This window comes from Paramisgurnus dabryanus, chromosome 24, assembly GCF_030506205.2.
Source record: "Paramisgurnus dabryanus chromosome 24, PD_genome_1.1, whole genome shotgun sequence".
In the NCBI taxonomy this organism is placed as follows: Eukaryota; Metazoa; Chordata; class Actinopteri; order Cypriniformes; family Cobitidae; genus Paramisgurnus; species Paramisgurnus dabryanus.
In genome coordinates this window covers 3,766,125-3,786,470 of record NC_133360.1, presented here as the reverse complement: position 1 = coordinate 3,786,470, position 20,346 = coordinate 3,766,125, and the positions used below count along the sequence as shown (strand labels likewise).

Sequence of the window (20,346 nt, the reverse complement as noted above, 5' to 3'; positions counted from 1 at the left end):
AAAACATTTTTTGTTACATACAGCAAACATCTCACTATCTGCTTGCTGTCTGTCCGCTGATCAAACTGTAAAAAGACGCGATCTCTGTAAACAGCCCAGGCTTCGCAAACTGCAATAAAAAAAAGTTCATGAAAGCACGGAAGGGAGGGGAGGGAGTTAGCTACACTCAGTTTGTTTGAAAACAGTTCAAACATCAACAAAAAGTGACTTCTCACAGATTCGCTTAGAGCGCCTTTAAAGGAACAGTATGTAAGAAATTTATATCAATTAATCATAAAATGGCCCTGATGTGTCACTAGACATTAAGAAATCATTTTCATATCAGATACTTATATCACTGACAACAGTGGTCTGGCCAGGATATTGTCATTTAAAAAGTGGAGTTGCAACCCTCAAATGATGCTTATGTTGTCATTTTGTGTATTGGCCACCAATTGTGTGATTGCATTACTAGTTTTAGCCACAAGTTCTGTGATTGCAATACCAGTTTTGGCCACAATCCTCCATACTGTTCCTTTAAGTTTCACAGTATAGAATGTATTTGACTAAAAATACTTAATTCATTAAATTACTCCTCGGGAACAAAGATGTACAAAGGAATCGAACAGCAGTGGATCCATCCATTTGGAAAATGACAAATTATAGGAATTCCCATGTAGATGCACATTGCCTCGGGTATTTATTTTCAAGCACATAAAATTCCTTTAAACCATAGACTGTAAAAAAATATGGAAGTGTCCGTGATGTCACCCATTGGTTTGCCAAGAGCATTTTTTAAGCCTAAAGTAGGCGGTGCGTGCCGTCGCCATCTTGGCCGAATTGCAGTTTAAGTCACTTCCGTATTGGCTCCATCAGAAAGACCAGAAGGTTGCCCCGCACTTAAAACATACATCAACAGCTGCAAGTAGTGTGGTTTGTTCAAGAGCTTGCCATTAATAATTACAAAAGATTGAGATTTGTTTTTACAAAAAAAGTTTATTTAAGTAACACTGAACCAGTTAGATTGCACCATTAAGTAGGTTTACATACAATAAATTAAAGGACCATCAATACTGACATTACCTTAAAAAGGTTACAGTGACCAAGACAAACTATCTTCAGTTAATATTTCAAATCGTGTATTTCAGATGGCACAGATAATCAGAAATGTCCATTTACAATGTACAAACAGTTGATTATTCCTCAAAATCTGCATCTTCATCTGATACGGACTCATATGAGGTCAGTTAACACACACACACAGAGCTACTTAAGGAGCTGCTCTGACAAACAGCCAATCAGAGCAGAGCTCAACATTATTATTCATGACCCTTTCAAATAAGGTAATAATTGACCATAACATTTTGAAGGCAAATATTAGGGTTGTTTAATTTTGGCACTAAATAAAGTTACATACCTTCTATGAAAGGGGTTCTCAAAGTTTACAATCAAAGGTCCACATCTGAATTCTCATAATTTTCATAGATCCAGAACAACTGGTAATTACCAAAATTGTTAAGCTTGGGAATAACTTTATGTAGATCAATTATGTAAATCACAAATCAAGTAAATTCAAATTGTACAAAAGTATATTTTGCATTTAAAGTATATTCATGTTCATTATGAGTTCTTTACAACACTCATTGCTGGGAATGCAGGCTCAGAGATAGGTCGCTGTCTCAATGTGAATCAAACGTTGTTTATACCACACATTTTACATAGCATCGCAGCTCAGTGTCGTTTATGATACACTTAACTATGATTTAAACAAAGTTAATCTACTTTTTCGGTTCCAAAAACGCCCATGGACAAAAGGAAAAGCCGTGAACCGGTGAAAGGGTCATGGACGGCCAAGGCTCGGTGATGCATGTGAGGAGAATATGCTGGCATGTGTGGTCTGATCCAACAGACGAGGAACTGTAGCTGACATTGTTGAAAAAGTTAATGCTGGTTCTGATTTGGCATGTGGTCATAATGTTATGGCTGATCGTTGTATATAAAGTAGTAAGTTAAAATGACTTGCACTGGCAATTTGATTACAACTTAAAGACAGCTAAAACACTGTTTTACAGTGTAAGTAATAATTGAATGAATGATTGTAGTAAATGAACTAATGACATACATTTAAAAATGTGGAGGAGATAAAACCTGCTCTTGACAAGGTTAGGTTCACAGAGTAAGTTACCCTAAAATCAGACTCGGAGTATAAGTTACTTTTCCTTCTGAAACAGGCTTGAGTTACCACACTGTATCAGGTTAAACATACCTCCCATTCTGAAATGAAAAACCCAGAGTTTCTCTTATTCAGGCTTAACATACTTTCACTTAACCTCCTTTCTGAAACGGGCCTCAGATGACAGGTTTATCCCGGCACTGTTACATAACGCAATATTGTTTACAAATAGAACACTGAGAGGTAACTTCTACTTTCTCACAGAGTTTACCGCTATTTTGGCACTGATGTGGGAATGATGTCTTAATAGTAAAAAGACAAAACGTCACTGCTTGTGAGAACAAAAAAGTCATTTTGGTAAATTCATGGTAATTTACCGAAATTAATGTGTTAAAAATGCTGATGATTCTGTAGTTTTGCTACTGACTGCTTTTAGGCAAACTCAACATCTCTATCTCCTCCTCTCTTCTCCTCTGGATCTTCTCTTCTGGAAGCTGTAAAAAAAAAAAAGAGATGAAATTTGTTTAAAGAGGAAGCAGCAGCAGTTATAAACATCTTTAAATGAAGAATGATCCGAGTCAATAATTCTGGTGTTTTGGAGCATCTTGTTGGATTATAATGCTGTTATGTTTGTTCAATCAAAGGTTATCAATGTCTCCTGTAATAATGTCACTGAAATGATCAAGTAGTAAATGGTTTAATGATGTTTCATAAATTAAAAGCTGTTAGTCATTTATAAATAAGGAGTATAAACACTGAACTACAACAACAAAAGAGGTCAGACATCATCTAATAGTCATATAGCTCATAACACACAATAAACACAACTATAACATATAAATGATGAATTATATGAATCTTCTAACAGTGAGAATTCACCTAATGGTTAAATGACTTTAATAAAATATCAGTTGTTCACTATATCATTATTGTAAAGCTGCTTTGAAACAATCACAAATTGTGAAAAGCGCTATATAAATAAAATTGAATTGAATTGAATTATTGGCATTACTGAAGGATGTTAGTGTGTGTGAGATGATTTGAGAGTATGGATATACACTGCAAAAAATTACTTTTTAACTTAGTATTTTTGTCTTGTTTTCAGGAGAAATATATAAAAATTCTTAAATCAAAATGTATTTTCTTGACGAGGAAAATGACCTAAGAAAATAATACTAGTTTTTAGACAAAAAATATAAAATTTAAGTGAATTTGTGCTTAAAACAAGCAAAAATATCTGCCAATGGAGTGAGAAAATTTTACTTGAATTAAGTGTTTAAGAAAAAAGGAATCTTATTTCACAATTTTTTTTCTCACCCCATTGGCAGATAAATTTCCTTGTTTTAAGGACAATTTCACTTAAATTGTATATTATTTGTCTTAAAACTAGACTTATTTACTAAGGTCATTTTGCTCATCAAGAAAAAGCATCTTAATTTAAGAATTTTTAGATATTTCTACTGAAAACAAGACAAAAATACTAAGTAAGAAAGTAATTTTTTGCAGTGTACATCTGTGTTGTATTTCAATCAAGGGCATAGATTTGGGGAGGGATGCTAGGGACATATCCCTGCCAATATTTAGGGAACACTTAACTGTCCCTAGCAATAATTTCATCAAGTTACTATAAAAAATTTTATTAAAACTTTCATTTTAAGTGGGAAAAATATAAAGAAATGTGTAAGTATAATAGTATAAATAAACATCATCACCAGCAGCAGCAGCGCCATCATCATCAGTAGCAGAACCACCACCACCATCATCATCAGCACCAGCAGCAGCACCATCATCATTAGCACCACCAACACGTTTCTCGTTCATCCGGACTGTCTCATTGACTCTGTTCTTGTGACGACAGGTATAAAAGATAGGAGGCAAATGCAGGTGAAAGGTTAACAGTTTATTAATGAATGTGAAACAGATGATATAATGGGCAGTCCAGAGACAGACAAAGGCTACGGTGGCAGATCCTAGTGCTCGTGGGTGAATTCCTTGTGATGGAGATGGAGATGAACCGGATACACAAATAGGCATAAATCCACACGAAGACGAGACAACTGGAACACACGAAGACAGAGCAGCATGAACTGACACGGAGTGCAATCATCTGGCAGTGAGATGAGAGACAATGTTTTAAATAAGTGATATGGGTGATAGTTTCTGCATGTAGGAGAGAGCAGGGCACAAAAATAAAGCTTTTTGGCTTTGGCTCTATCATTCAAAAAATAATAAGTTAGTGTAATAATTTTTTACACAATCAACACACACATCTTTGCATGAACATGAACAATGAACACTTACATTTTGCTTGAATGCCAGTACACTGAAAGTGACAGGAGTGCAAACAACACTGGTGGGGTTCATTGTACCAAACAGAGGGTTTGTTGTAACACCTTCCGAAATTTAGTTTATACACAAATAATTCAATCAAATTCTGTCTATACTAAAGGTGTATATATATATATATATATATATATATATATATATATATAAAATATAATATTGTAATGCATTACTTTTTAAAAGTAACTTCCTCCAACACTGGTGACAACTAACCCCGCTGTGTAAAAATGTTTTCAATCCCAGCTATCAGTTACAAGGAGTTGCTGACGTGTGGTGTTACGTTTTAGGTTACAAGACAGTGATTAAAATAATATAAGGTTGGATTTGATTAATTTAAATACGTAAAGTACCTGCGTTACAATTAACCCCACGTTTTGTAGTCTCCCATACACTATTACTGTAATACTATTAATTACAAAAATCACCTATGTGTTAATACAGTGGTTCTCAACTCCAGTCCTTGCACCCCCCAAAACAATTTAGATGTCTCCATATAGTATAAAACACCTGATTGCACAAATCAGCTTGTTAGTGTGTAAATTAAGGAAATGTTTTAAACATTCCGGCAGGCAACTGTTTTTAAAAATGGCGGGGAATGACTTAATCATGTATTAGCTGAAAAGGTTACATACCCATGAGAACGACGTCTGTATAAAATGACAGCAAGAGCAACAGAAAGAACTAGAACAACAACAACAACAATGATTACTGTTGTTGCAATTGCTCTTGATCTTGAACCAGAATCTTGTTCTGGAGAAAGCAAGAGAGAGAGAAATAGAGAGAAAGAAAGAGGTAAAGAAAAAGAGAGAGAGAGAGAGAGAAAAGAGAAAGAAAAAGAGAGAGAGAATTTAAAAAATCTTTATTAATTTTTTTTTTTTAAACTCTTCACAAATAAACAAAAAGAAAAGAAAAAGAAAAAAGAAATTCAACAAAATTGGATCACAACCACTGAATTCACCAACAAAGTCACAAGAAAAACGCAAATCACGCTCACATACTGCACACAAAGCACCATAAATACACCATATCGATTCAAAAGTGGAAAGATCTTCCATGATTTTATAAAAATATCAAAACTCTAGACTTTACCAAGGACACAAAAGATGCGTTGACATCATCCCCAAACCTTTGTTCTATTTTATTTTTCCCTGAGATGTAAAAGGCCATTTTTGCTTGCCCCACTAAGAAATTCAACAATTGACACATAAAACGATTAACCCGACAATACTTAGAACCAAAAATAAAAGTCTCAGTACAAAACCTTTCATTAAACCTGGCAAACAAATCTTGTACCTGAATAAAATTTTTAATCTAGAACAAAGTGCAAATGCATGAAATATAGTCTCCCTCTGCTGACAAAAAGGACAGGCAGGACTGACTTCTGGGTTCAACAAAGAAATAAAAAAATTCACAGCAATTGCGCCATGGAGATTTTCGTATTGGATGTCACCTGTTCTCTTTGATAATGGTGGCTTATAAAGTGACCTCCATTCAGGTTTAACATCACTCAGTTTAAAAAAAGACCGCCAAGGTGTATCAACTCTTTCGGCAAACAACTTCTTATTAAAAACATAAACACAGGCTCTGTACATTTTTTTTACCTTGACTTGAAAAAAATCCAAAAAGAAAGATTCAAATGGCTTTAGCAACAGACTTAAACCCTCATCAAGACTGGGTTGGACAATTAAACATGGAAAGGGCTGTGTCATTAATCCACCGTTCAAATCCACTGACACACCATTTTTGTGTCCCTGAGCAAGACCCTTAACCCCTAGTTGCTCCAGAGGCATACGACCACTGACATATATAACAATTGTAAGTCGCTTTGGATAAAAGCATCAGCTAAATAAATAAACGTACATGTAAATTAAAGTCACAGAGCATAAAAAACATGAAATGCAGTGATGTCTGATTTATAAAAGAAACATTACCTACAGGTGTGCGTATGTACGCATGGTTTTATAAATCGGAAATGTTTTTGTCATACGCCATTTTTGGCTTTTGGGGCGCAAGTAAACTTTTAGTAGGTATCCTACCCACAGTTTTATAAATGGACGCCCAGGGCCTCATTTTTAAAAGAATGTGTAGAAACCATCCTACATTTGATCTTATGATCACTTATCAAAAATGCATACGTGCGATTCATAAACCGAACCTGGACTTGTACTTGTGTAGCATTCTCAAATACGAAAGGTTTAATTTTCCTAATGATGTAGAGGATAAATCTACAAGAGGGGGTGGTGCTTGCAACATGCTCAGTAAAACTAAGCTAATAATCAATGACCACTCCCAAAATTCTGGCTGTACTGAAAGGTGTAATGGTTGAAGAACATAGTTGAATGGAAAGATTGTGATTAATCTAAGGGTCAAATGATATGACAAGCAGTTCCATCTTTGCAAGGTTCAGCTGGAGATCCTTCATCCAGAGTGAGATGTCATGGGATTGTCAGACTGGAACGGGAAGTGGAGTTGTGTGTCATCTGCATTGCAGTTGTAGGAAAAGCCATGTTTCCGAATGATGGAAGCCAGGGATGTCATGTATATAGAAAAGAGCAGTGATCCAAGTACTGAGCCTTGAGGTACCCCCGTACTGAGACATTGGGGTTCGGAGTTGTCACTTCTTCAGCATAGTCTAAGGGGTGTTTTCCTGGACAGGAATTAGCTTAAGCAAGGACTAGGCCTATTTCAATTATGAAATATAATATTTTTTAACAAACATGCCTTACTTAAAACATTACTTGTTTGCATTTTGAGGGAAAACAAAGGGCACTGATGTATTTTAAGATATGTCAGTGCAAGCTGTTTTCAGTTTGGATAGCTCTTACATTTACTTTAGTCTAGGACTAGTCTAATCCCTGTCCAGGAAACCGCCCCAATATAAACTACCTGAGAGGTAAGACTTGAACCATAGTAGCGCAGTCCCATACACCTATAGCCTTGAGGGTCGACAGGGGGATGTGGTGATTGACAGTGTCAAAAGCGGCAGATAGGCCTGTAGGATCTCTGTGGAGTGACTACTTTTGAAACTAGACTGGTTGCTGTCATGGAGGTTATCTTGTATAAAGAAGAAGGAGAGCTGGTCAAAAACCACATGCTTGAGAGTCTTGGCAATGAGGGGAAGGAGAGATGCGGGTCTGTGGTTTTCTAACATTGCAGGATTAAGTGTTGGTTTCTTCAGCCACAGGGTTATCAAAGCCTCTTTAAAAGCTGTGGGGAATGTACCAGTTGAAAGAGAGTTGATAATGTAGGCGAGAGCAGGAATAACCGTAAGAGAAATGGCCTGAAGCAGATGGGTGGGTATGGGATTACTAATAAAGTAATGCAACTTTACCACAGGACGTCTGTAATATTGATGGCCAACTCTCACAGGATTAGAAATACTCAGTAAAACATTTAGAAGGGGAGAGTTAACTCGATTACGCGGCGCTGCCACCTCCCTTGTAGTCATGTTTACATTACATTGCTTCTTTTTGTATATCTCACCAAATATATTAAAAATTATGTGGTGTCTGATTCTTTTTTGGTTTGACTGTATATATAACATCAATTATATACAACACTCACACATACATTATATAATAGTAATAATAATAATAGATAATATAATATAAATAAAGATTTAGGTATAAACAAAGATTTGGGTGTAAACCAGTCAAACGATTCATTAATTTAATTCATTACATTCTGATGATTTGATTCTGTTGGTAATAGGCACTTACCCAATACAAACAGAAGCTCTGTGCCTCTGATAAGTACTTTTGACTTGTATGCAGGATAAGCTTGATGTTTGCCATTGACTTGTTCCACTGCCTAGAACGCAAGTGAATGCTGATTTAAATGCTTCCATATTTGAAAAAGATATGCAAAAATACAGGGAATGACGAAATATTTATTAACCTGTTAATTTACAGCTGGTTTATTTGCACAGGATTAGTATTACCTGAAGAAATTTCTCCAGATCTTTTACAGAAGGTAAAAGTCGCAAAATTCTTTACTGACATTGTCTGTAATGGATTACTGACGTGGATCATTTGGACATGACTAAAATCACTGAGAAGCTCTGATAAAAATTGCTTTACCTCACCTCTCCATGTAAAACTAATCCCGTCTAAATAGGGCTAAAGATTCAGATAGGAGAGAGATATTGGGACAGATGTGATTGAGAAAGTTTATGTGCAGGTATTGGAAAATAGATAAAATAAAAATAGATAGATGTAAAAAAAAATACAGTGGTGCGAGATGGGCGGTCCAAATAAATTCATAAAAGTGGAACGGGGTTAGAAAAAAACCATGACACGAGCATCACTAATACAAGGGGTTTTCCCCTCCTTTGTTAAAAAAAAAATGCTTTGTCCACACAAACACGCAAAGACCCGGTATGAAGTGCTGTCAAGAGCATGCCAAACCAACAAATCCCTAACCATAAAGTCATGTTGGCCAATCAGAAGGCATTGCAGAGTTTTCCCTCAGCACATCACATGCCAAAAACATAGGTTTCACTGGCTACACAACAACCAGGGTTTCTAAAAATCTCAACCCGACAGAAGTTTTATAAAAGTATAATAAAAAATACTGCGTTTGCTTGTGGACGAACAGCTAAACCACATAGAAAAAGGTATTGTTTTGAAAATACCCACATTACTGAATTCATTAAATGACATAAATACAGGAGCAGCATATAGCGGACTCTTGCGGCTGTAGACGGTAATGTTGTCTTTTGGTTCATGCAAGTCAGTATGAATTAATTTTGACATATAAGTCACACCTGACTATAAGTCGCAGGATCAGCCAAACTATGAAAAAAAGTGTGACTTGAAAGTAATTTTATTCAATAAAACAATTTAGATTTCTCGTTTTCACAGCTTTCTTTTCACATTGTCCAATGACTTCAATGTAAAGAAATTAAGTTTACTTAAAATATTGATTCTTACACTGATCTTTACTATATCAAAAGTGATCTACTCACCTTTGACAGTGAATGATCTGTGTATAGTATATGTGTGTCTGCCGACAGTGATATCTACTTCATAAGATCCAAAGTCTTCAGTTGTGATGTTTGTGATGATAAGATCTCCAGTCTGATCATCCACCTTCAGTCTGCCTCTGAATCTCTCATCATGAACTTTATCATTTGTCTCCTTTCCATTTCTGATTATTTCAGCTACAGTAGAGCTGTTGTGTTGAATCCTCCACACAATTTTCTCATCTCCTGATTTCTTGATAACATTATTGTGTAGAATGAATGAATCTCCCATCATCACTGTCTTCACTTTATCACCAAACACATCTGAAAAACAAACAGAAAGAGTCAAACTCTTGAACAGACAGATGAAGAGACTTTAATATTAAAATTGAACAGACAGCACTGAATACAGATTTAAAGAGAATCTAAACCCTCGACCCAGATTCAAAGATACAGATACATAGGATTTGTAGTCAAACACTAATATCTTCTTGTCCTGACCACGGGTGGAGCCACAGGTGGAGATTGACAGCTTGCCCAGACAGTCTGATCAATGGAAGTACATAATGCTTAATGGTCATTTTTAGCGTTTAATATTTCTTAAATATGGAAAAATAATTATATGCTTTGTTTATGTAACATGGAGGGACATAATAATAGTATTAGAGAAATGGACGACATTTCGGTAAGAATCTGATTTACCGTGATTCTTACCGAAATGTCGTCCATTTTTCTAATACTATTATTTAATGATAACAATACATTTGGAAAGCAAAAAACAGCCATTTCTGCTTTTTTCTTGTAAACAAAAAACCAAGCTGCACCCTTTTTAAAATTTAATCTTTCATTCCGAAATAGAATAATGAATGAACGAAAAAGTACACGGACCCGGATATAAGATATTTTTAGATATTTTATTTAAAATAAAAAGAATACTGGAGAAATGTGAGTTTTTTTCTTTTCCGATTTTTGGTTTTGTAAAATGTATTTTCTAAAGAAAGATTACCAGACAGTAATGAAAGCTAAAATAATATCATGTGGTTATTGTTTGTTTGTTGCCAAGGAGGTGCGAGTTACAGGACAATTACATTACATTAACTGTACTGATGTGACCATTTTACCACAGAATGTTTTAACATCACACAAAACAATAATATCACCTTTACAAACATCTAACACTGCATACTGTACATTCCATTTATAGTGCTGAATGTACATAAAACAAATCTTAAAGTAAAGCTTGAAATACTCACTAATGTTAAATGTCTTTGTTGTATTCCCCATGTTGATGATCTCTAGTTGATAAAGTCCAGTGTGTTGAGTTGTGATGTTTGTGAAGGTGAGATCTCCAGTCTGATCATTCACCTGCAGTCTGTCTCTGAATCTCCCATTAAGAACATCAGCATATATTTTAACTCTATTGGTACCACCGTTGACTCTAGCTATGAGATAATGATCATCTCCAAACCTCCACTCGATCAGATAACCTTTATGTATTACAGTATTAGTGTATAGAGTCACAGAATCTCCCTCCATCACGGACACTGACTCATGTGTAACAACACCTGTAGACCCAAAAAATAAAAAAATAAATAAAAACACACATCTATAACTCTAAGACTAAATTAAGATCACTGATATCTTTACTAGTAAATTCTGCTGTAGTCTACGTGAAATATGAAGTTAGGTTATCTGCTGTATTTAAGTCAATCTGCCATGAGATCTTTTTAAAAACAACCAAGAGAACATTAACGGGGGGTAAAACAATAGCAAAAATATTTTAAGAAATACCAAAGTCTGTTCACAAATCCAAAGTCAAAATATAAAGACTTTTTGTTGTGTAAAATTCACTTTCCATGAAAAACTGTTCCAACGAGCGGGGCATACATGGGTATTTATAGCCAGGTTATAAGGTAATAAAGCAGAATGATCAAATGCCTTGTTTAAATGTACAATTGTTTACATTCCTCGCATTATGTAAAATTTTTCATGGCTATACAACATCAGTTTTGTTATTAAACGGCAAATTAGAGCACGAATCAAGCACACATTTCTCCTCATTGTTCTTTGTTGTATCTTGTACATAGTTTTCTTGTTGGCTGCATTATTTACATGCACTGCAATAAATCTCAAATGTGGCTAACTGCATGTTCAAATAAAGATTTTAAAATGATCTCGAATGTTGTTTTGTGTTGCATCTTGACAGTTTTTAACCCCAATATGGAGCCTTAACAAAAAGAGCCTTGCAATCATTTAAAATGACATTTATAAAACGGGCAGTTCTGGTTCTTCATTCTGATTGGTTAAAACGCATTCTAAGCCGTGATAAAATACACCGGTAACCTCACGGTTCAGACCACATTACATAAGTATCACTGCGCCACTGTTGCTGCGTACTCATTTAGGAAAATAAACACCACAGTCTTTAATCATATTTTTAATTTTTCTACAATTGCACAATTAATGGCGATATCCAGATGAATGTCAATAACTATTGTTGAGTCATCTCGTCGATAAAGAGAAAACGTTGTCTAAGGAGTTTATAAGTCAAGTTCATACGTCCGCTATTATCCACTGGGGGCGATCTTACCCAACTTAAACACTGACGCATTCACTGAAAACACTGTGTAGTACTGTTCATGGCTCTGAATCTGATCTCTTACTAAAGTTCTTCACAAAAAATGGAATTATCAGATAAGAGAACAAATGAAGGTAGGATGAAATGTTTTTTGTTTGTTTTTGTTTGAAAGCGGTCTGTTCTTTCATTTGATATTTTATGCTTATATAAAGAAGATAATTTTTCTGCAAGGCATTAAACTAAAACTGGGTGACAACTTAAAAAAAAAACGCTGACGTGGAAAGAGTTCAGCATGCTTCCAAGCATATTTGATCATCACTTCAACAGCACAATATAAATGTTAATGTATAAATTAGATGAATGTTGATTTATAAAATAAACACCACAGTCTTAAATCATATTTTCATTGTGTCTTTGCATCTGTGTTGGTTGGTAACTGCACTCTGTTTCAGTCACACTTGATTCTGAAGAACTACTTTGTTTGGCGGAAGAGTAATATTTGTACTAATATAATTACAACTTATTTGGGTTTTATTTTATAAAATCCCGCTAACGTTATGCATATGAAGTAACCGGTTTATAAATCCAATAAACCCCTCGAAGCGTTGGTTTTCGCCCCTTAGCTGTAATAAAATGCACTGGTAACCCACTGCTTCTCGGGGTTTATTGCTTTATTCTTATTTATTCAGATTTGCAAAAATATTTTTTTCTTAATATCAAAGTGTTTTATGAACACAGTGAAAAACAAAATCATGTATATTAACCTCATCTGTGTATTAACATCAGTTTACTAACACAACCTATTGAATCAGATCATGAGTTGACAATAAAGTAGAATAAATGCAATGCCATGTATAGTCCTCACTCATGCATTATTAACCTCATAGATTATGACCTTAGTTAATCATCAACCTTATTCAGGGGGGCTTGATGAACTTTCAGCTCTCTTTCAGCAATACCCTGATCCTAACACTCACATAATAAATCAAATAGTCAAAAGTAACAGTGAACAAAAAGAAACTTATTAATACAAAAAGAAAATTGCCAGAAACAAAAAGAAACTTATCAACATCAAACATTTGGAAATTAATAGTCGGTGTGGGTTTAGATGGTAAGAGGCTTGTAAATTTTTTATTGGAACATGCAGTTAGCTACATTTGAGTTTATTGCAGTGCATGTGAATAATGCAGCCAAATACGCATAAGACATCTAATATGGACAAAATACAACATGTGCTCGATTCGTGCTCTACACTCTAAAAACAAACGGTGCTATATAGCACCAAAAGTGGTTCTTTGCTCGTAATCATAGAAGAACCGTTTTTAGTGCCATATAGCACCGGTGAAGCACCTGTGTAGAACCATTTGGGGGCCATAGCACCACTATAGCACCAAATATGGTTCTACATGGCACTATGTGGTTCTACACAGGTGCTTCACCGGTGCTATATGGCACTAAAAACGGTTCTTCTATGATTACGAGCAAAGAACCACTTTTGATGCTATATAGCACCGTTTTTTTTAGAGTGTAGCTGTGTCGTTTGGCAGTAGGCTAAATAGCAAAAACGATATAGCCATGAAACAGAGTTTTTACAAAATGCACACGAAAAGCAAGTATGTTAGCCTATAATGTGAAGAATGAACAACTGTAAATCGAAGTTAAACCAGGCATCTGATCATTCGGCTTTATTACCTTATAGATAATGTATCATACAAGAGCTAATAAGCAAATTTCCAATCCATTCGCTTGATCCAATGCACTAGCCCTTGGAACGGGTTTTTCACGGAAACTGAATTTCACACGAAACCGAAATGAAAAGTGAAAGTGTTGCAGAAATGTTGATAAATGAACTTACCGTTGATAAATAAAGAGATGATGAAGAGTAAAATGGTCGTCTTCATGTTCAGCTAACTTGGGTGTTTAAGGTAAAAACGACGACCAGTAATGTATCATGTTGAAGTGTATTCACGAATCAAACATATTCTGCTGCAAGACCGTATTCACAAATTAAACATCGGGGGATCAACCCTCTCGCATATTCGCAATCGCTTCATAATAACAAAGAGTATAGAAGAACGAGATCCTCGGGCATTGTTTTGCCGCAATAGCGACTTCAGCGCGCAAGTCTGCACTCGATGCATCCTCGATAGCAAGAACACTTCCGGGTTTTTTCACGCGTCCTTTGTACTTGGGTGCTTCTCAATTCTTATTTGTATATCCTCGTTTCCTTTCCCTTCTTCCTTTCCTCGCGTCTTAGCTCCACCCTCCTAAGATGCAAGCAAGGAAAGATGCGAGGACTGAGGAGACGAAGTATTAAGTGAAATGATATCCTCTTTCCTTACTCTCTGTATAACATTTATTTGTTATCAAATTATCAAGTGCATTAAACCCCCCAAATATTTATTAAAATTAAGTTAAATACATACTTGAATCAGAGTTCATATCCTTACTACATTAAAATAAAGACATTCTTAAAAGTGCTATAAAATTAATATGTGTCTATACCACTGATCATTTATATAGATAGGTGGTTTATTCATAAATATTAAATATACTGTTTGCAACAAGTCTACATTTACAGTAATTTAATAGCAAGATTGGTGTGTTTAATGATGTGACGATGTGAAAGGAGAGGAGATTTATACGTGTGTCAAGTTTAGTTGATAAAACACTTCCGCATAGGATACGCTTTTGTATCCTTGATCATGACTCCTCAGAAAGCCTCCTAACTAGAGGTCTTCTCGGGTCCAAAGAAATGTACCCGACCCGAAATGACCCGAATCACTTCATACCCGAACCTGTAAGTTCAATGAAATAACATGTATGAACACGAGAATATACATCTAAACTATCTAAATTATGACTGTTTGCTTTGAAATTATATTTATTAATGTGTATTGTTATACTGTTACACTCTGAGCCATTTTTCAGAATTTCCGCCTGAATGTGGCATGCCCAAATTTAAAAGCCCCCTCATAACCACATACAGTGGAGTAAATGTAAATTTACAGGAAACCCCCTCCAAATTTTATAAAACACTGCTGAAAGTGCTAAACAGTGTATAACTCTGACCCTGAGTGGTAGCGAAACCTGCAGAGAGTTGTGTTTGATTACAGCTAATGTCAGTTTGTAAAAGAAAAAGGAAATTTGTCTCTATCATAATCTATGCAAAAGTTATTCTTTTCCAACTGAAGGGAGGAATAATACCTTTTTATATTCAATTTCCGCCTAACAACATTTGAAATGTCCCCATAACCACATACAGTGGAATTACCTTTATATCATTTTACAGAAAATCCTTTAAAGTTACATAAAAAGCTGCTATGTAGCCTTATTCCTGAGAGTGAGAGTTTTCATTTGATATAAGACGTGCCCATGTTTGTCATATTTGGAAAAATATGACATTTTTGAATATTAAATAATATAAAAATATGAGGGGGGTGATAGTGTAAATTAAGTGTAAATAACTTTCTTACAGTAAAAGATATGTCAAAGTGATGCATATCTGCAGAAAGCAGATATTATAAGCGTGTAAAACAGTATCTCATATGTGGTATACTGGGTCCATGATAGACCATTAAAAATTAAAGAAATATTTTATATTAAGTCATTTTGGACCCTGTACAGGGTCCGCAGAGGTAAAGAAGTTTAAAAAATAAGTATGGCTTTACATGTATAATAAAGACATTACAAAAGTCTCTTTTATATGAGGTTTTATATATACACAAAAGGTGATGATGTCACACAAGTTCAGTGGAAACATCAGAGAGAGAAAAAAACACAGAGAGGGGTTAAACTGGAAGTATGAAGAACATGATGGGTAAGTGAGAGCTTTTCACTTCATGTTCATCTCATTCACTGTAGACAACAACACAATACAACACCTTAGGAAGAAAATGTTTCTCATTTTTGTTTATCTCTCTTTGTGTTTCTGCTTGACAGGTGAGTTATTGACATATTTTATATTATATGTGAAAGCAGTTAATCCAGAATAATAATAATTAGCCTACTCAGAAGATCTGCACCTGCTTTTATAATTCTGCTTTGCGTCTGGTTTAATACAATCTTATTATATATGATCACACTTAAATAATATAATTTTCATCAAAAGTTAAATGTATCTAAATAATAACTTAAAAAATTACATTAAACCAGTGTTTGGCTGTTGGCCAGCTGTTCTATTTTAAATTATTTTGTTAGTAAATTAAATAAATGCACTAAACTCTAGGCTGTTAGCTAAAGCTGACAAAATTTATAAAATCTAGTTTGCAAACTCCAAATCTGATTTGTAATCATTTAAAACTACTGTTAAGTTTAATTAGATAAACTTAAACTGACTAAAGATATTTAATGTGTGTGAATGTGTTTGTGTTCGTCAGGTGTGTTTGGTGATAAAGTGAAGTCAGTGTCAGTGATGGAGGGAGATTCTGTTACTCTACATGCTGATATTACTGAAATACAGAAAGAAGATCGAATACTGTGGAGATTTGGACCTGAAGAGACTCGTATAGCTGAAATCAACAAAGAGGATAATATAGTGTCAATATATGATGATATTCTTGATGGGAGATTCAGAGACAGACTGCAGGTGAATAATCAGACTGGAGATCTCACCATCACAAACATCACAACTCAACACGCTGGACTTTATCAAATAAACATCAGAGGCATCAAAATGACCTCACACAGATTTAATGTTATTGTCTATGGTGAGTAAAGATTAACTGTCATATGTATCTTAGCAGTATAAACTCATTCAAGTTTTGGATTGAATATAACTACATTTATGCAACTTATTTCTTTCAGACTGTTTTTAATGTGTTTCTCAAACTAAAAGTCCATTTTATTTATGAATCAATTATAACTGAAGTCATTAAACACTGTCAATAAATCAGACCTCTTGCTAATATTGATAATATTTGCTTTCCTTCTTATTTCTGTTTATTCTCTCATGTTATTCAGCTCATCTGCCTGTTCCTGTCATCACCTGTAACTCTTCACAATGTTCATCATCATCATCATCCAATCCAAACTGTGTTTTATTGTGTTCAGTGTTGAATGTGAGAGATGTGAGTCTGTCCTGGTACAAAGGAAACAGTTTATTGTCCATCATCAGTGTGTCTGATCTCAACATCAGACTCTCTCTACCTCTGGAGGTTGAATATCAGGATACAAACACATACAGCTGTGTACTCAACAATACCATCACAAACCAAACTCAACATCTCAACATCACTCATCTCTGTCAGACGTGTTCAGGTACAACAGGTGTGATTATAGCACTTATTTAATGAGCTGATCTAAGATCATATTCAGTTACAATATCTTTTATAACTTATTATAGGTCTCACCTTCGTTCATAAAGTTGTGATCTGTTGTGTTGCTGTTGGATGTCTGATGATTGTAGCTTCAATTCTGATCTTCTGGATCTACAGGAATGACAGAAACTCACAGCAACATGGTAAATACTAAACAATACATTTTGTGAAGAAACAAAGATAAGATTTTTTTTCGATGATTTGTCTGTCTGTGTTGTTGTAACAGTTCAGACCGATGAACAGGAAATAACGTACGCAGAAACAACTTTCCATCAGAAACAAAGATGTAAACCGGTGAGATCTGAAATCTGTTACTCATAAACACACAACAGCTAGCACTTACCATGTGAAGCTGAAGGATTCAAGTGTTTTTATTTGTAAAATATAAAGTCTCAGTTGTATTGAGAGTAGTGAAATGAAAGTCAGGTCCGCTTCATGGACATAATGTGAAAACATAAAGTGCAGTATTCAAGTGACAATGTTGGTATATTGAATATATATATGATTTATGTGAGACATGTTTGTGTTAAGAGAAGGCTCAGACTTAGTAATTTACTAATTATAATCTATAATTCCAAAAAAGTGCTTAAGGAGTGGTAATATCTGCGGGTTATGTACTAAAAAGGTGCAAAATAAATAAAGACATGCGCAACAGCTGATTGAGCTACAAAGAGCAGCGCAAATTAGTTCAGGCTCACAAATAAGCAGAGCTGATGAGGTGCGGGTGATCTACTAACACCTGATGCACTTGAGCTCAGCACCATGGACATTAGGCCTACAGCTAAAAATTTGGGGTCCCAGCTAACGATGAAAAGTTTTGAAACACCTGCTATTGTGTGACTTCTAGTGACTCCTCTTTTATTTCTTGGCAAACAATATTTTTGAATATTATGTTCCTCTGGCATGCCAAATAAACGGTTACATGTTAAAAAATCCCCTCTCTTGTACCACAAGCTCTCTGTTCTCTGTGATGCCTCCTACTATCAACAACAATTGCAGACATTTCAAGCATAAAATGATTTAAGACTTCGGCATTAAATAATGGCATAAATACCAGTAATATAACACGCGCAAACATAAGTAAATCGCGTTGCTTGAATCATTTCAATAATTTCCATTAATTTTGTACCTTTTCAGTGCTAATTATCCACTGCACATCTTTAATAAATACAGATATTTATTTAGCAACAAATTAATAGTTTGCGCAGGTGCAAGCTGTTCATAATCTGACCCTAAGTTTAAGAACTTGATGGTCTGGGGGAAGAAGCTCCTCCTAAGTCTCTCAGTTTTTGTCATCAAAAGTGTAAAAAGACAGTTAATGGGGTGGTTTGAGTCCTTGATGATTTTAAAGCTCTGCTTTTGTGGCGTTTGTGATAAAGGTCATGCAGGGGTGGTAGAGCAAACCATGAGATGAGTACTTAGCTTTTTAAGTACTTTTAGCTTACTTAGCTAAGATTACATTAACTCTCTGCAGGCCTTTGCAATCTTGACTGGAGAGGTTCCAATACCACAATAGCTATGTTTCCATCCACCTATTTTTATGCACATTTTGGAATTTCACATAAAAAAAATGTTAGATGGAAAAGCCAAGATGCGCATAATTTCTAAAAATGTGCATAAAAAATGTATGCGTTCAATTGAGTCCGATACATTTCTTATCTGATAAGAAATCTGATATGACATAGCATAGCATAGCATAAAATATATCATGTTAGCAATGTCAGATTATTTAACACACTATCACATTTCAGGTACATTCCTAATTTGAATATATATTTGTAATGATTTTATTAATATTAAATGTTGTGTTTTTATGGTTGTGTACAGAGAGCTTCAGTGGAGAACAATGTGGTGTATGCCGGAGTCATGAGACGATGATCATACTTCAAACAAAAAAGATTTTGTCCCTGATAGCAAAAAGCTCTTGGGCGTATCCATAACGCATCCAGACCGGAGCTGCTGACTTCGGAGTGGTCCCATTATGACAAACCTTTGTTAAAAATAAGATAATGATTTTATTATACGTAGGGCCTACTATATATCATCAAAAACTTTCCCGTCGGATCTGCTTAATCCTGCCCTCGGGTCATTCAGAAATACCCGTTTTTAGGCAGAAACCATTAATAGTCTTAGTGCTGGGCAAAGATTAATCGCGATTACTAGCGCTAAATACTACACTGTAAAAAAATTCCGTAGAAATTACAGTGTTACTTGCAGCTGTTTGCCGGTAACTTACCATAGATTTACATTGCTTTTATTTACTGGCAAGAGTTTGTTCAAAGTTAAATAAATATTAAAAAGTCTTTGTCTTTACAGAATAAAACTATACAATAATAGCGTCATGCAAAGCATTCTGGGAACCAGAAATCATCATCAACCTTTTTCTGTTTTTTGCTTCAGACTTTGTTTTACAGAATGCTTTGCTTGATGGTGTTATTTTAGTTTTACTCTGTACAGACAAAGACTTTTTAATGTTCATTTAACTTTGAACAAACTGTTGCCAGAAAATAACATAAATTTAAATCTACTGTAAGTTAACGGCAAACAGCTGCAAGTAACAATGTAATTTCTACGGAACACACACAGACACACAGACACAGACACGCACACGCACACACACACACACACACGTTTCCATGTTTTGTGGGGACATTCCATAGACGTAATGCATTTTATACCATACAAACTGTATATTCTATTCCCCTTACCTGCCCCATTCCCTAACCACAACCATCACAAAAACCTTTCTTGTACCTTAGATTTTCAATAAACATCTTCTTGTTCGATTTATAAGCTTGTTTCCTCATGGGGACATCAAAATGTCCCCACAAGTTCACAAAAACACTGATATTCCTATCTTTGTGGGGACAATTGGTCCCCACAACGTGATAATTACCAGGTACACACACACACACACACACACACACACACACACACACACACACACACACTAAATTAGATGGCTGTTTTGCATATTGCTGTAGTAAATATA

The 20,346-nt window shown here is 35.1% G+C and overlaps 1 protein-coding gene and 1 long non-coding RNA gene across 11 annotated transcripts; one reads left to right on the top strand and one right to left on the bottom strand.

Annotated features, from left to right (window-relative positions):
* Positions 1-959: 959 nt before the first annotated feature.
* Positions 960-14,285, bottom strand: LOC135721201 (uncharacterized). 10 transcript variants are annotated; one of them, XR_012335995.1, is made up of 7 exons: positions 13,892-14,282; positions 10,712-11,023; positions 9,462-9,782; positions 8,215-8,305; positions 5,128-5,245; positions 3,865-3,992; positions 2,632-2,646 (listed from the first exon to the last, which is right to left on the bottom strand). XR_012335995.1 is itself a non-coding variant. In XM_065243398.2 (6 exons), the coding sequence occupies exons 1-6, from the start codon at positions 13,935-13,937 to the stop codon at positions 2,585-2,587; spliced, it is 960 nt and encodes a 319-aa protein (XP_065099470.1). In that variant the 5' UTR covers positions 13,938-14,280; the 3' UTR covers positions 960-2,584. The 10 variants fall into 10 exon arrangements, 9 of the variants coding, with proteins under 9 accessions (XP_065099470.1, XP_065099468.1, XP_065099467.1 ...); XM_065243398.2 differs by lacking the exon at positions 5,128-5,245 and having other exon boundaries at positions 960-2,646; positions 13,892-14,280; XM_065243396.2 differs by lacking the exon at positions 8,215-8,305 and having other exon boundaries at positions 960-2,646; positions 13,892-14,278.
* A 2,735-nt stretch (positions 14,286-17,020) lies between these two features.
* Positions 17,021-19,611, top strand: LOC135721206 (uncharacterized). Its single transcript, XR_012336000.1, has 3 exons — positions 17,021-17,497; positions 17,581-17,648; positions 19,182-19,611. It is a non-coding gene; the product is annotated as an uncharacterized lncRNA (long non-coding RNA).
* Positions 19,612-20,346: the final 735 nt, after the last annotated feature.